This window comes from Puntigrus tetrazona, chromosome 20 (assembly GCF_018831695.1).
Source record: "Puntigrus tetrazona isolate hp1 chromosome 20, ASM1883169v1, whole genome shotgun sequence".
Classification (NCBI taxonomy): Eukaryota; Metazoa; Chordata; class Actinopteri; order Cypriniformes; family Cyprinidae; genus Puntigrus; species Puntigrus tetrazona.
Window position 1 is genome coordinate 14,727,807 of NC_056718.1, and position 15,125 is coordinate 14,742,931.

At 41.8% G+C, this 15,125-nt stretch overlaps 2 protein-coding genes across 2 annotated transcripts; both read left to right on the top strand.

Moving 5' to 3' along the window:
- The first annotated feature begins 468 nt into the window (after positions 1-468).
- dll4 (delta-like 4 (Drosophila)) lies at positions 469-8,349 on the top strand. The gene is made up of 11 exons (XM_043220152.1): positions 469-937; positions 1,086-1,346; positions 1,659-1,716; positions 2,350-2,613; positions 4,331-4,391; positions 4,621-4,751; positions 4,982-5,151; positions 5,577-5,796; positions 5,910-6,630; positions 7,107-7,215; positions 7,491-8,349. Exons 1-11 carry the CDS (start codon positions 884-886, stop codon positions 7,494-7,496), a joined length of 2,055 nt encoding a protein of 684 aa, XP_043076087.1. The 5' UTR covers positions 469-883; the 3' UTR covers positions 7,497-8,349.
- A 4,654-nt stretch (positions 8,350-13,003) lies between these two features.
- Positions 13,004-14,981, top strand: chac1 (ChaC, cation transport regulator homolog 1 (E. coli)). The gene is made up of 3 exons (XM_043218794.1): positions 13,004-13,656; positions 13,767-13,802; positions 14,122-14,981. The coding sequence occupies exons 1-3, from the start codon at positions 13,486-13,488 to the stop codon at positions 14,503-14,505; spliced, it is 591 nt and encodes a 196-aa protein (XP_043074729.1). The 5' UTR covers positions 13,004-13,485; the 3' UTR covers positions 14,506-14,981.
- Positions 14,982-15,125: the final 144 nt, after the last annotated feature.

Sequence of the window (15,125 nt, forward strand, 5' to 3'; positions counted from 1 at the left end):
TATGTATTTAAAATAGATCTCCGTATTCAAATAGAACCCACCGTAGTGGTTACAGTAGCGCTTAGGTGGAAGCGCGAAGAGGCTAAACATCAGGTAAGGTATATGACCCTACACTGACCGCGCACGCGTTCAGTGATGTAATATAATTACCCGCGCAATTGACTGGAACGGGGACAAACGAGAAGTAACAGGCTGTGCATACGTTATGCGAAGTTTCTTCCGTTTTCGGATGAGAGAAAAATTGCACGGCGTGAAACGATCAGCGTTTAACAGTGCCCGCTTTAAATACGCCAACAGATGCCGGGCTTGTTAATAATCACTCGCGCTCAATTGGTCATCATCCGCGTAGCGGTGGGTATTAAATGTGGATATCATTGTTGTGGAGAGAGGGGGGCTGACTGAGTATATAAAGTGGGCGGCGTTTAGTGATAGACAGTTTATATAATGAGCAGCGCGGACACAAAGCCAGTATAAATACTGCGGGACGCAAGAAACAAGTCTTCATTCACGAATTACGCGAGAAGCGCGAGGATACCCAACAGCGCGATGCCGACGCACAAAGTTTAGAACCAAAACAAGACATTACCATTGACACTAAACACATCGGTGCGCTCACTGTGGAATACTAAACATGCTCCGTGGATATCTCGAAACGAAGAGGAATAAGGCTGGATGCTGATTTCCCCGTTTCACCTTCACCTTTTGGATAACCTGGAAATTTGACGTGCTCCTGCACACCGAAGTGCCGTGCAGGGTGGACGCGCAGCGGGATATACCTTTTTACTCTTCGGCGTTTGTTTTCATTGCACCCTTTTACATTGGAATAGGCTCTTTCGGGGAATATAATCGTGGGTGACGCGGCTGCCCAGGAGAATCGAAAAGCATGGCAGCTTGGCTCACCTTTCTCATCGCAATTTTCACGACCGTTTTGACGCAGGTAAACATCCCAGGTCCTGCGGGGGGCGGGGAGGGGGGAGAGAAAGTCAGCAGGACGCGGCTCCTCTCAATTGTTTCTCGGGCGCACTTTTGTAGGTAAGCCAGTGTTTGCAGTGCAGTGTTGTAACGCGTGTAATTTCTCCCTTTAGATATTTGGATCCGGTGTTTTCGAACTCGACCTTCACGAATTCCGAAATTTCAAAGGCTTGCTCGCAAATGGCAACGCGTGCAAGACCGAGTGCAGGACTTTCTTCCGAGTTTGCCTAAAAAACTACCAGGTGGTCGTGTCTCCAGGTGACTGTATCTTTGGAAGTGCCATAACGCCAGTGCTGGGGACAAACTCGTTCAGTATCATGGGAGGTGGCTCTTTCAGCACGCCGATTCGACTGCCGTTCAACTTTGGCTGGCCGGTGAGCTCTAACGCAACTCCTTTTGATCGTATATGAGCTGAAACATGTTTGCGTTTTATTGCGGCACTGGGGTAGCAACAGTTTGTGATGCAGCCAGGTTCAACATGTGCGGAGTAACAGATTTGATCCATTCCGCATTATTCAGTATTTTGAGCACTTCTTTAATTGCGGTTAGGAATTTATTTCTGCCTCTTAAAGATTTGATAATGCTGCTGTTTTTTTAGAAGCTACATCGTCTCGTGTTATAATAATGTATGCAATCTTGTGTTTTAGACATAAAAGGCGAAAATCTAAATTTCTCTTTCCTCCTAGGGATCATTTTCATTGATTATTGAGGCCTGGCACTCACCTTACTCGGATCTACCTGTAGGTAAGATTCGATTTTGTCCACTAGAGGGCATCACTTCGATATTGTACATATGCAGAATTTCAAAGCTTCTCTTTCCATTAGAACGTTTATATAGCCTACCATTTTTTTTAATTTGCGTACGACGCTTTATTAAAGCACGGCAAGCTGTATCCAACTCCTAAGAAATACGTTCACTTAAAAGTTATAAAAATACGTTTTTCCTACTGCTTCAAACACCTTTGCATTCTCATGCTCGAACACAATTGAACTTCCTTTGGTTTATTTTTGGCGTGGGAAAGCGCAGTGGACTTTGGTGAGAATACACAGCGCTTGCCAAAACCATCCAACTGCATTTTCCTGTATTTTACACCTTTGTCTGTCCCGCCCTTTAGAACGGGATAATACCATGGGAATATTTTGCTTAACTCAAAAGGAAGAGGAAATTTAAACATAAGTTTACTCCGAATGTGTCAGCTTCCCAGAACTTAAAGCTGGGCTACTTTTATTCCCCTGAAGTCACTTTCAAAAAAGAATGCTATGACTCCAAACTCCAAGCCTACTTAGCCTATTTCATTTAAGCTTTTTAACCTGAGAAAAAGAAAAAAAACAGAAATCAAAATGGCCTGATCACAATCTTCTCCTCTTTTTCTACAGACACATACAACCCCGACTTGCAGATAAGCTTTTTTGCCATCCAAAGAAAGTTGGAAGTAGGGGCTGAATGGTCTCAGGATATTCAAAGCGGGAAGCAGACAGAGCTGAGATATTCCTACCGGTTCATCTGCAGTGAAAATTACTACGGCGACAGTTGTTCCAAAAAATGCACGCCCAGGGACGACCGCTTTGGCCACTACACCTGCAACCCAGACGGGCAGTTATCCTGTCTCCCTGGCTGGAAGGGGGAGTACTGCGAAGAACGTAAGCACTCAAGATCACAATGCACTGGACTCTAGTCTTTAAAAGTGAGGCTTTGCTTAAGTGTGAGCTGTGTCTTGCTCGTCCCATGTTTGAGCATGTCTGAATAATGTTAATGGTTGCTGCCAGCGGCCTCTGGGATCAAACTTTTACAAGGAATTTGCATAGAAATGGAGAATCGTATTTTGTGGCCCCTAGCACAAGAAATCTCTCTTTTATATCTGTTAATAAATATATATATATATATATATATATATATATATATATATATATATATATATATATATATATATATATATATACACAGGCAAATTGTGATATGCAAATCTATAATTAACTAATAAATAACATATACTGTGAATAAGCGTTTAAATTCATATTTACTGTGTAATATCAAATAATTAACACATAGTTCAACGATGATCTTCAAGCCTACTGTTGCTACGGTTACCTCTTCGGGTCATACTGTTTGCGCCTTTTGATAACTTGTAGTTCATTTCTTTGGTCAGTCAAACGCGTTTTTGAAACGCAAACAGTATATTCATACATAAGCAAAACATAAATGTACCTTTAAGATTGGCGTTTGACTTCTTTTGATCGTAACGAGTAGGTGAAATACAAACAGCGTGCTGAGATGGTTATGGGTTTAATGAAAAGCGTATGCGTGCCGACCGTGTTCACTCGAGTCTCGTGTGTTTTGCTTTCGGCTTTTTCTTTGTACTGCTGTAGTTTCTCTGAGAAGTGAGTGTTGATCAGGGCGCTGACACAGTTTGTGTATACTCTAAGCGCGCGTGCTTGGTAATTTAATCCTGCACGAGCGTCATGGCAAGCACGCGCCGAGTTAATCGCGCCATTATTATCCGCCACGCGCCACGAAATTGTAGTCCCCATTGTTGCGCTCCAGCGTAGCAGCTGCAAATATGGTTCGCACAGACTACAAACAACAATAGGGGCAGCTGTCCGTTATTGGGATAGAGCATCTGCTGCGGTCTAACCAGCAGTTTAGCGCCGGTCGGTACCCGCTCAAAATCAATGTCATAGACCGCTCAACACAAGCAACAGTAAATTACCCACATCCAAAGCGGTGACCTCGCCAGACAGGTTCTGTACAACCGCTTGCAGAGAGACAGATTTATTTGGTTAAGAGCCATTCACTATGCTGATAATGAACGAGTGGGCCTACTAAACTTGAGTTGAGAACAGCTGATATTAAGTTAAAGCCACAATGCAATTATGGACGCTCCTATTGGAAAATGGAGTCAGATCTTGGAAGCAGAAGTCTAGTCCAGTTTCTGTTTTTCGTTCAGCTACAACAAAACTTAATGCAAAGAACAAGTCAGTCAAACGTACTTATTTTAAAGCTTTTATGTAAAAACTATATTACATTTATAAAAAGTACGGACTTTCACATATTTAAAGGTGAACTTGGGTTAAAAATTAAACTAAGCGTTTCCCCTGTCTGTTATTGGTTGGACAAATGAGTAGTTCCCAAATTTCATAAGAAATTAGGTGTTCGAACAATATTACATTATTTGAATGGTCTCTGAAAGGCTAATTTATTATCGATGCATATTAAGCTGGTTGGGGACAAATTATTTTCACATGGGGAAAAATGACATACGTCACCTTTAATAAGTCAAAGTAGCTTTGATTGAACTTTTTAATAAATTGTAAACCCATGACTGTTTACTAACAAGAGTTTTTTTTCTTGTAATTGCAGCGATCTGTTTGGAGGGATGCAGTGAGGCGAATGGCAATTGCTCCAAACCAGGAGAGTGTGTGTAAGTATATATGGCCTGTTCCTTTTAATTTTTGTCTTTGCATACATGCGTAGTCTATATAATATTTATGTAATTTTCTGACCCACATTCAGGATAAGCCTTAAATGCAACATACTGTTATTCAGAGTTTTTGGCATTTATAGTTTGATGGAAAATGTGGGGTTTTAAAAACTTTATTTGTCCAAAATATTTAAAATGGGGTTTTTTTTGGCATATTTGTGTATTGCAGGTGCAGAGAAGGATGGCAGGGTAAACTTTGCACAGAGTGCAGGAAATATCCAGCTTGTAAACACGGCACCTGTCAGCAACCATGGCAGTGCAACTGTAAAGAGGGCTGGGGTGGACTGTTCTGTGACCAAGGTAATACTAAACCCTAAATAGTTACAGTAGCTGACTGAATGTCTCAATCTTCAATGAGCTCAGTGTCATGGTAATAATAGAGCTTACAGCACTTTAGTTCATTGCTAGTTTAAAACCGAACAAGTAGATCTGTTACTAAAATGAGGAAAAACGTAAGGTGATTCACACTGATTCTGACAATTATAACCCTTTCTAATACTGACCCTTTTTTATTATTTCTTTCAAAACAGATTTGAATTTTTGCACACACCACAAGCCATGTGTGAACGGAGCCACATGTATGAATACAGGTCAGGGCAGTTACACCTGCACCTGTCGGCCTGGTTACACTGGGGTCAACTGCGAGCTTGAGGTGCGTGAATGTGACAGCAGCCCATGCAAGAATGGAGGTCTTTGCTCGGTGAGTCATTATTTCATTGAAAACCCCAAACCTTCATGTTTTTATAGTCATTCTTGCTCAATCTAAGTATGCGAATTTGATTAAAACCACATGCATTTAATGAGCCTAGTGTTTTTGCACTGGGATGTGAATTTGGACTGGAATAAACACAAATAAATAAATTCACTTCACAATAGACTTTAATGATACTAAAACATGACAGATAATCTTTAATGTTAAATGACTTTTCATTTTATCATCTGTCCATATCCATGATCATAAACCTCAGGCTTAATCACTGGCCATATTGTGACCTTATCAATGGATTCAAGCCTCCATTGAAAAGCCTTTTTCTCAGCGTCTAGAATTACTGTACAAACATGCAACAATGCAAATGGGTCCATAAATAGCTGTATGAAATATCTGCTTCCTCTCTCCCCCTATAGGATCTTGACAAAGGATACATCTGCACCTGTCTGCCTGGTTTTGAGGGAACTCACTGTGAACACAGTCTGCTCACCTGCGCAGACTCCCCATGCTTTCACAGCGGGAGATGCCACGAGAAAGACAACGGGCGCAGTTACGCATGTGACTGTCCCAGAGGCTACACGGGTCTGAACTGCGAGAGGAGAGTGGACAAATGCACGACTCTGCCGTGTGCCAATGGTACGAGAGGGCTTCTTTTCCATCTTTTGCATTAAAAATGTTGCGGCTGCAGAGATCTATGCATGCCTGTCTGTATAAAATCGGTAACTGACACCTGTCCCACTGATCCACAGATGGCTTGTGTGTGGTCTTGGGGGGCGTTCGCATGTGCAGCTGTCGAGCGGGTTTCACCGGCCAGCGCTGTGAGATCAACATCAACGAGTGCGCGAACAACCCCTGCGCTAACGGCGGCACGTGCTACGACCGCATCAATGACTACGACTGCTCCTGCGCCCCGGGATACGAAGGCCACAACTGTGACCGGCCTTCCAACGCCTGCTCGTCCAGGCCCTGTCTCAACGGCGGCTCCTGCGTGGGCATCCCAGGGAACCCGCCTGCCTGCTTCTGCCCCAGCGGCTTCACCGGACCCCACTGCGAATACTACTCCGTCACCGCTCCTGTGACTAAAGAGGTCACAGGAGATCGCTTCCAGTGGGCCGCGGTTTCTCTAGCCGTGGGTTTGGTGGCTCTCGTGGTTCTGCTCTGCATGGTGGTCATTGCCCTGCGCCACATTCACAGGCAGGCGTCTGGAGAAAGGACTCGAGGGGAGGCAATGAACAATATTTCAGAATCGCAAAGAGACAACTTGATCCCCACCTCCCAGTTGAAGAACACTAATAAGCAGGTCAGCCTGGAGGTGGACTGCACACCTGACAAATCAAATTACATACACAAGAACTGCCACTTGGACTACAATTCATCGAAAGAGTTCAAGGACATCGTATCCCAAGAGGACAAAAGTCATAAATACGAAAAGTGTTTAGAAGAGAAAATACCATTGAGTAGAATGTACAGGTAAGAAATGGATTTCACGTCACTTTGATAAATTGAGGTGTTTGGATGAATTGAATTTGCTTTATTATGCTGAGGTCATGCTCCATTAGTGCCACCCAGTATATTAACCTTTGCACTTAGCTCTCGCCTGATGACCGTAATACGAACATCAATACCGGCTAAAAGAAGTTATCTGCAACCGCAACACACATTTATACGCTCGAGCGCGGATTTTACTCACGGGCCCTAAGGCATTGACGGCAAGAAGCATTTTTACCCCATTAAAAGATTTTTTATTGATTTGGACATCACAAAGAAAGCGCTTTTTACTCTTACAGGGATTTTCTTACATCAGCCTCTGTAAACAAAGAGAAAGAACGAAACGCTATAAAAACGAAAAAACGAGCCGAACACATTTACCCCCATCTCAGCACAATAAATAGCTGCTCCATGTGCTTTTACTTTGTGTTAACGTGAAGCGTGATTTGTGTGTGCAGGGAAAAGCCAGAGTGTAGGATATCAACGATATGTTCCCCAAGGGACTCCGTGTACCAGTCTGTGTTTGTAATAGCAGAGGAGAGGAGTGAATGTGTCATAGCAACTGAGGTAAGGAGGATCATTTCATTTCTTAATATGTCTGCATGTTTCAAGAAGGGATCTGCTGGTCGTGTTCAGCATTTTATCATTCTGTCAGTGTCTTCTAATCTAGCCTACTGAACAGGGGCTTGTTAATAGAGAGAAAAGTGATAAATCTTCCATTTTGGCCACTGTACGCATTTCAAGTTGTAATGAAATGTAAAATGTAATGTATATTGATAGGAACGCACCAATTCCGAAGCAAAATCTAAGCCTCTGTTCTGTTTTTACTCTTTTTCTCACAGGTATAAATTACAGGCTGATGTCTATGAAGAGAGGAGACAAAAACACAATCAAAGCAGAATCTTTTTCTGGATTGTTTACAAAAATACTTAGAGACTGGAGATTTATATTGACGTCCACTGCTGCACTGAGAAACTTGAGAAACTGGAGAGAGCAGAGTCCTGCTCATCGAATGCAATAGTTTAGTTTTATGTTGAAGAAGTGTTTGTGTACAAAACGTGTACAGTCCTGGATGATTTCTGAACTCTTCTGCTACGGTATGTTTTTTCCCCCGTGGGCTGAAAGGAAAAGGGACTTCTTTGAGGAAAAAAAAAATCCTTTTGCGGTAATCATGGACACGTCGTCCGCCAAGTAATCAATAGAAGGTGCCAGGGACTTCCAAACCTTCAACCAGCATTGCCAGCTATGCAAGAACGAGGAGGGGAGCACCAATCAGAGAGCTTACCCAAACAAATCAACGATGAGCGCTATGAATGTCTGAGAAGAAAAAAAAAAAACTGCTAACATCAATCATTTAAAAAGACACTTTGCTCTCCTCTCTACAATAAGATTGTAAGCAGCTGAAAATTCACAAAAAAGCCTTAAAAGAATTAAATAGAGTGCTATGTTTGTGCCCAGGGTCTTCTTGGATTGTTTTTTTTTTTGAGATTTTAATCAACATGGAAAGAAAAAAGAAGAAAAGAAAAATAACTCGCAAAACCGTAACACGCAGAACTGTGCCAGCAAGATCCAAGAGGAAGTTAAGTTGACTTCTTTTATGCAACACGGCCCATGAGTACAAGACAAGAAATGGACAGAAACAGAAAAAACAAAGCGACTGCTCACCACTGACTGCCTATAATTAGTTTTGAGAATACAGAACCAATAATGTAATTTTTTAAAAAGTGATTATTTCCAGAGTTAATTTAATAATGACACACTGCTCTTTATATGTTTTATACTATTATTTTGTATATAATGCATATTTATAAGAAACCAAACATCTGAAGAATAAAAAAAGTTAATTCCTTCAAGCTACTTTGTGTTCTTGATAATTTCAAATTTGTGTGTGTATTATATATATATAATAACATAATCAACAAATCAACAATTTGGTTACAAATGTGCCGTTTCTTTACATCTCCGTGAACTATTTTCTCTCAATCCTGAAAAAAAAAAAATAAAAAAATCACAACCCCCTCCTTCCTCTTCCCCAGTTGTAAATTGGCTTGAAATTTAAATCCGTTGCCTCGGATACAGGCCCCTTGAGCTGGAAATTCTGAAACAAAGACAGGCGAAGAGCGCAAACGACAGAGGAGCGGCCCCTCCTCAGAAAACCGAAACAGATGCCCCAGGGTGCAACCTTGCCCTGCCATAAAAACAGCGGCATATGCCGCCCCTCTCACCAGGCTCATCATGGCGCTGCACTGCAGAGCACCCATAAAGGAAACACACACACTTATCTACAGACGCAAACGAGTTCCAGCTCCTAGGGCCTCAGCCTCGCCTTCGGGGCTAAAGGAGATATCTCGATTCCCCCCCAACAAAAGAATCAACTGGAGCTGTGCACGTGGCCTTGGCGCCCACAGATGGGTTTCAGCGGCATTATGCACTCCAGACGTGCAACAAATAGGAAAAAAGTGAGGGTTTTATTAAAAAATAATTGAATTAATCAAAGACTCTGTCGGCCTGCCAGACCAGCACAGCCTGTACAGAGTCACCTAACGGGTGCAAAGGTCAGCTCAGGCTTGATTGGCAATTTAAGTAGTTAGCAATTTGGACTTTCATTTGATGTTCAGCTCCTAGATTCATCTTTCCCATCGCCCTGGCCAAAGTCAATATTATGAGACCCCATGCAAGGCAGCAGAGGGCCATGCAGGAGATGCGTTTTTTTGAGTTTAACTAAGTACTAAACCAGAAATGGGTTTCCAGGAGGTCAAGCTCGGGTTTCTTTCCATTCCAAAGAGTAACATAATCAACAACCGACAACAAATCTGTGCCACGCAAACACACTCCACACACACATCCTGTTCATCCGTGTCATCTAAGCATCCTTGTCTTTGCGTCTGTGCTTGGGTCAAAAGGACGCTTAGGAAGAGTAAACACATTTCGGAAAGGTTCGGAGAGAAGTTCCGTCAGCGGCCGGAGCGTTAAACACTTGTTATCGCAGCAATTAGTCTTGTGCTAAAGCTTTCGCAATGCAACCTGTTACCCGAACCCCTCCCGCTGCGACTGCAAGTGTGTATATGTGTGTGTGTGTGTGTGTGTGTGTGTTCTGCTCTCTGGCCTCTGGGTCTAAATCGCATGGCCAGGCATTCTCATTGTGTTATAATCACTGCATCCTGTTTGTGACCCAGTGACATCATTTCCTGCTTCCTGTCTGATTAAAAAATGCAGAACATGCCGGCACTGGCCAAACGCTTTTCTCACGCATCTCTTTCTTTCTTCATTCTCCGTATTTGTACGGATCCCGAAAAGTTTCAGGAAACAAGCTCATAACAAACAAAAGGGGAGGGGGGAAGGGGGCATCAAATCAAGAATATTGATTTCATTTAGAGAATATTTTGAAATCTGGGCCGTGGAATGTGAAAACATCCTTGATAGGAGGATGCTAAACATTCATTAGACTTTGACACAGTCCGCAACACAAATGAACTTTTTCTGAACCTCAAACTGCACATTAATGCATTCAAATGCAATGCGAAAATGTACAATTTAAAACAAACGATTTCCAAAACACAGCTATCATGAGCCAGAAATACGGAAAAGTCATAGGCCCTGCGTCTGAACTTTCCCTTCACTAACGCTAGATGTCACTAAATTGCCCGTGAGGTTTGTACAGCAACACAAGCTGTTTTATTTAAAAAAAACATTCTGTTGTCTGCTTCTTATCACACTCTTCATGCGGTTGGCTTTTGTAACATGAAGTTAATTAAATATTTAACCGTGTAACAAAATATTTACTCTTCATTATTTACTCTCCTTTATTTACTCCCGTGTGACTTTCTTTCTTCTGAGGAACATAAAAGAAGATATTATGAAGATCTTAACTGTTTTTTGCCCATAGAAATAAAAAGTCAAAAGTATTCTGTATGGTTTTGGACCCCATTCTGTTTCATTCTATGGACAATAATAATGGCAACATTCTTCAAGATATGTTTAAATATGATGAGGTACACAATGGTACTCATAACACAATGAGAATGCATTCTGTAGTGAACCATCTGAGGTAAACCGAAACAAAACAATAAAACCTTACATAAAATACACCATTTCTGAAAGGTTCCCTGCATTTTATCATGTATGGCAGGAAGAATGTTTAAGTGCACTATATGTGTGCATGGGGCATGGGAATGCATTTTTCCCTAGATTTTGGGTCTGTTTATTTTGGGTGCAGATTTCTTGGTCTCCACCCTATGACAAGCCCGTTCTGTACGGGACATACAGTTCATGCGTGTTTTTGTTTTTTTGTTTTTTGGACATTTGACAGCTGGCTGGCTTTAACTATTTCAACCGTTCATCAGCATCACGTCAAACTAACACGAGCCAACGTAAGCAGCATGAAGATCTGAATGTCATGCATTTTTTTTTTAAATAATGAGCTTTGTCCAATTACAAAATAATTGTAGTGTAATTACATTGATTAAGTCAAACATTTAATCGGTTATGCTAATAAAACTTTCAGTAATTCGATCAACGGACAAAAATAGTATGGTTTCGGTAACGGCTAAAAAGAAGCACGCAAACAAACAGAAAGTACAACACATGCGCAATTCACACGACCCTCTTTCCATTCCGCATTTGTCATTCATTTAAGGTCAGCGGGGGCCTAGCGTGTCCGCGCCTAAGGTTGGAGAAAGTAAACAGGCTGTCCCGTGAAAGGTCCGTTCTCTGGAGCTCCCCCGTCTGCCTGAGCTATAGGGAGAGAAAGGCTTGTGCATCATGCAGACCTTTAAGGAGCTTACATGTGCTTGTATCTTATGATGCCAGCTAATACCTCTATTTATAGATAATCCTATTTTAACCAAAGAAGAGCCTAAGCTACACTACAAGGAAATGTCCAGGAGTGGCCAGGGGGCAGAGGGGTGTTTTGTTTATCAACCGAAATTGGACTAATTTGACCTTTTATACGAGAAAAAAATAGAAGCAAAAACAAATACAATATCGTCTGTGATCTAATAGTTTTGAAATCCTGTGATTCATTTACCTGCGAAAAAAAAAAAAAAGGCTTGCAAAAACAAAACAGCATGGGTTAGCTGATTAGAAACTATGCTTTCTGTTGACATCAGATATTAAATGAGTCACTAAATTACACTCTTAGACGTAAATCCCAAACAGGGTTAACAAAAGAACTGTGACACTCCTGAGAACACGAGTCTGCCCTGCCTGTTTTTCTTCATAGTTTGATGACCGTGTCATGTTGTTTTTCCCAATCTGGTCAGATATATATTAGGCAAAGAAACATTAATCTAATAAGACTCTGAATCTTCAGACAGACAACAGGTCAGTACGTAAATATTAGTTTTGCAAAGAGCATGACGCAATTCTAAAGACAAACAACACGTACTCGGAGTACTTTCTGAATTTATGGTACTGGTAACTTTATCATAATATCTAAATAATCAGAGCATGAGATGTGTGGTTAAAACTGTCAAAAGTGAGGCGCTGGATGCTACAGGTTTGTAGAAAGATCAGAAATGTATGAAAAATTGTTTACGTACTTATTGGAAAGGACTGAAATATGTCACGCTATCATAGATAGAGATTACAGACAAAGGAGATCTAAAATACAAGCCGATGCCATAGCTTAAAAGATCTTTAGGAAGAAACTAATCTGTCTCAGCAGTCATGATAGGATAAAACTGAATGGAGATTTCTGAAGGATGTAACAATTTCTGGTGGCACTGCAAAATGCATTTAATATTTGACTAGACTACTGTATTTAAAACAAAAATGTAATTTGGACATTCATCTTGATATCTTTATTACATTACATTATATTATCATGGCTCAGAGATCATGAGTTATACCCTGTGATAGATAAATAGATGTTACAATATTTTCTCGTATATTGTGTCCCATTATAATATAAGAATCATTATATATTCCAGTGAAGACTTCATACGAGGTGAAATCTGCTTCCTTGTATGTACATTCAGCAGTGTTTTCGGTATCAAGTAACATTCTTAGAAGGCCTGATGCAATACTCTCAGTACGTACCGTTCTAGTATCACCGCTTGAAACGCTTGTTTCAAGTTGCATCAGCCGAGCAGAGTTTAAGCGACAGATTCTCTGACCAATGATCGTGGGAGTACTCTGTTGACTGACGTTTGGCTAGCCTATGAAATGAAACAACCTCTCACGTTTTTTCCTGATTCGTGAGCCAATCAGACAGATATGCGCTTATAGAGACGCAGCGAGTTAATTTGATTGGTTAAAAAATAAAACGCCCCGCCCTATCTAAGCCGTGATTGGCCGGGATTTTGAGCAAGGTCAGATACGCCCATAGACACCGTCGCATATAGTCTGCCTCAAAGCAGCCTACATTTCATCATCCGCTGAGGAGGAAAAGCAGCACGGTTGTCTAGGGTGCGCGCAAACAACGGTTGAAAGGCTATTTCTTCCGACTGTAAAGTGTAGCGTGATTGGCTGGGTAGAGGTTTGTTGGTAAACAGCAAGCTGGCCGGTGAGCTAGCAACAGCTTTTGTGTTTTATTTTAGCCGATAGAGCCGAAGAGGCCAAGATGGAGTTTTAAGGCAATAATGCGGTAACTGCACGGCATCGGCATGCACCAGGCAAAGAAAAGCGATTTGCGGGACTTCACCATCACAACTGCCAAGCAGTTGGGCTCTGATACCGTCCGCGGTATAGCCGTGAGCCAACCGATACCTCTCCTGCTTGATAGGAGGAAGCTAACGCTAGCCAGTTAGCCTGTGGGCCCATTCATTTAGCGCAAAGCAGCTGTTACATAAAAGCGTAAACTACTACCCTTTCTATCCTCATACCATTCCTGTAAAGATGAAACCTCAAGACATCGTAGCTGGGAAATCCAGTCTGTGGATCTTTGGGTACGGCTCTTTGGTTTGGAAACCAGACTTCAAGTTCAAGAGGAGCAAGATCGGCTTTATCAAGGGGTACAAGAGACGCTTCTGGCACGGGGACAATTTTCATCGTGGAGATGATGAGATGGTGAGTTTCTTTAGTTATTCAAATTTACAGTTTACTTAAAAACGTATAACCATATAGCTACAGAGCCTCCTGTATTGAAACTCATTGACCTTTGCGTATTTCCATGACAGCCCGGAAGAGTGGTGACGCTCATCGAAGAGGATGACGTAAGTGGAACTTCCCTTTTTAGAGGAACAACACTATTAATAAACAACCGAGAAATACCCTTTTTTGCGTTGTTTCAAACCTGTGCTAAATCATTTCCGCTAAAGACATAAAGTCGAATAACAGCCAGTCTCCTTTTACTGTCATTGATTAAAAACGAAAGCAGATAGTGACTAACGCTGGCATTCTAAAAAAATCTTTTATTTCTGCTGGAAGAATGTAGTTTGGGTTTGGAACAACATGAGATTTTAGCTAATTACTGTCTCTTTAAATACGGGTTCCCCTCACTGTATGTGACTAACCTTGTGTTTTCGTATGCAGGCGAGCACTTGGGGTGTTGCCTTCGAAGTGACTGGCTCTCAGGTCGAAGAGTCTCTGAAGTATCTGAACGTAAGGGAGGCGGTTAGAGGCGGCTACCTGACCCAGGTCGTAGAGTTCTTCCCGCAGGGCACAAACCAGTCACCTGTCCAGGCTCTGGTTTACATTGCCACACCTGACAACCCTATTTACCTGGGCCCTGCCAGCACGGAGGAAATTGCCGCTCAGATCGCTGTGTGCAAGGGGAAGTCGGGCCACAACATCGAGTACCTGCTTCGCCTGGCGGAGTTCATGAGAGTCAGCTGCCCTGATGTGGACGACGCTCACCTGTTCTCCATCGAGGCAGCTGTTCTCGCCACTATTAGACCCATATTGTTAGCAGGCTAGACACCTGTAGCTTCTGTAAAACATTAGGTCAACATTTAGTCCAAACACTATTAAGGTCTTAGCATTAAGTGATTGTTGCCGTCCTTGAGGTGGATTGTGATTCTTAGTGGCTATTCAAATATTTCATTCTCCCTATACTAAGCTATTAAAACTTACTGTACGACAGTAAAGATACTGTATTAATGGAACACTGCATTTAAGGCTGTTTATGTTGTTATTCTATAGTGTGACCATGCATACTGTCAGTTCTCATTGTCTTGTGCTTTTGACCCAACTGTACGGTGCTGTAGTGCAAAGGCATGCTTGTGAGACGATGTATTGCCAAAGTTTGTCCAGTTCTAAAGCTGCATTTTTGTTTTAAATGTGGATATGAAATCTTAATACACTTCCATTTTTAATTTGCACTGAAGCAAAAAACTGTTAAGCCATTACAATGGTTTTCCTTTTGCACATTAAAGCCTTCAGAGAACCAGGAACCTGATTGTCAAGTGTGTGTTTGGTGTGAAATGGTTTTCTGTGTTGAACATGTAAGAGAACAAAATAGCGACTAAAGAAGACTAAATAGGGACTAAATTGAACTCAAGTAGATTTGCATTTTAAAAACAGGCTGAAAGTCTTGT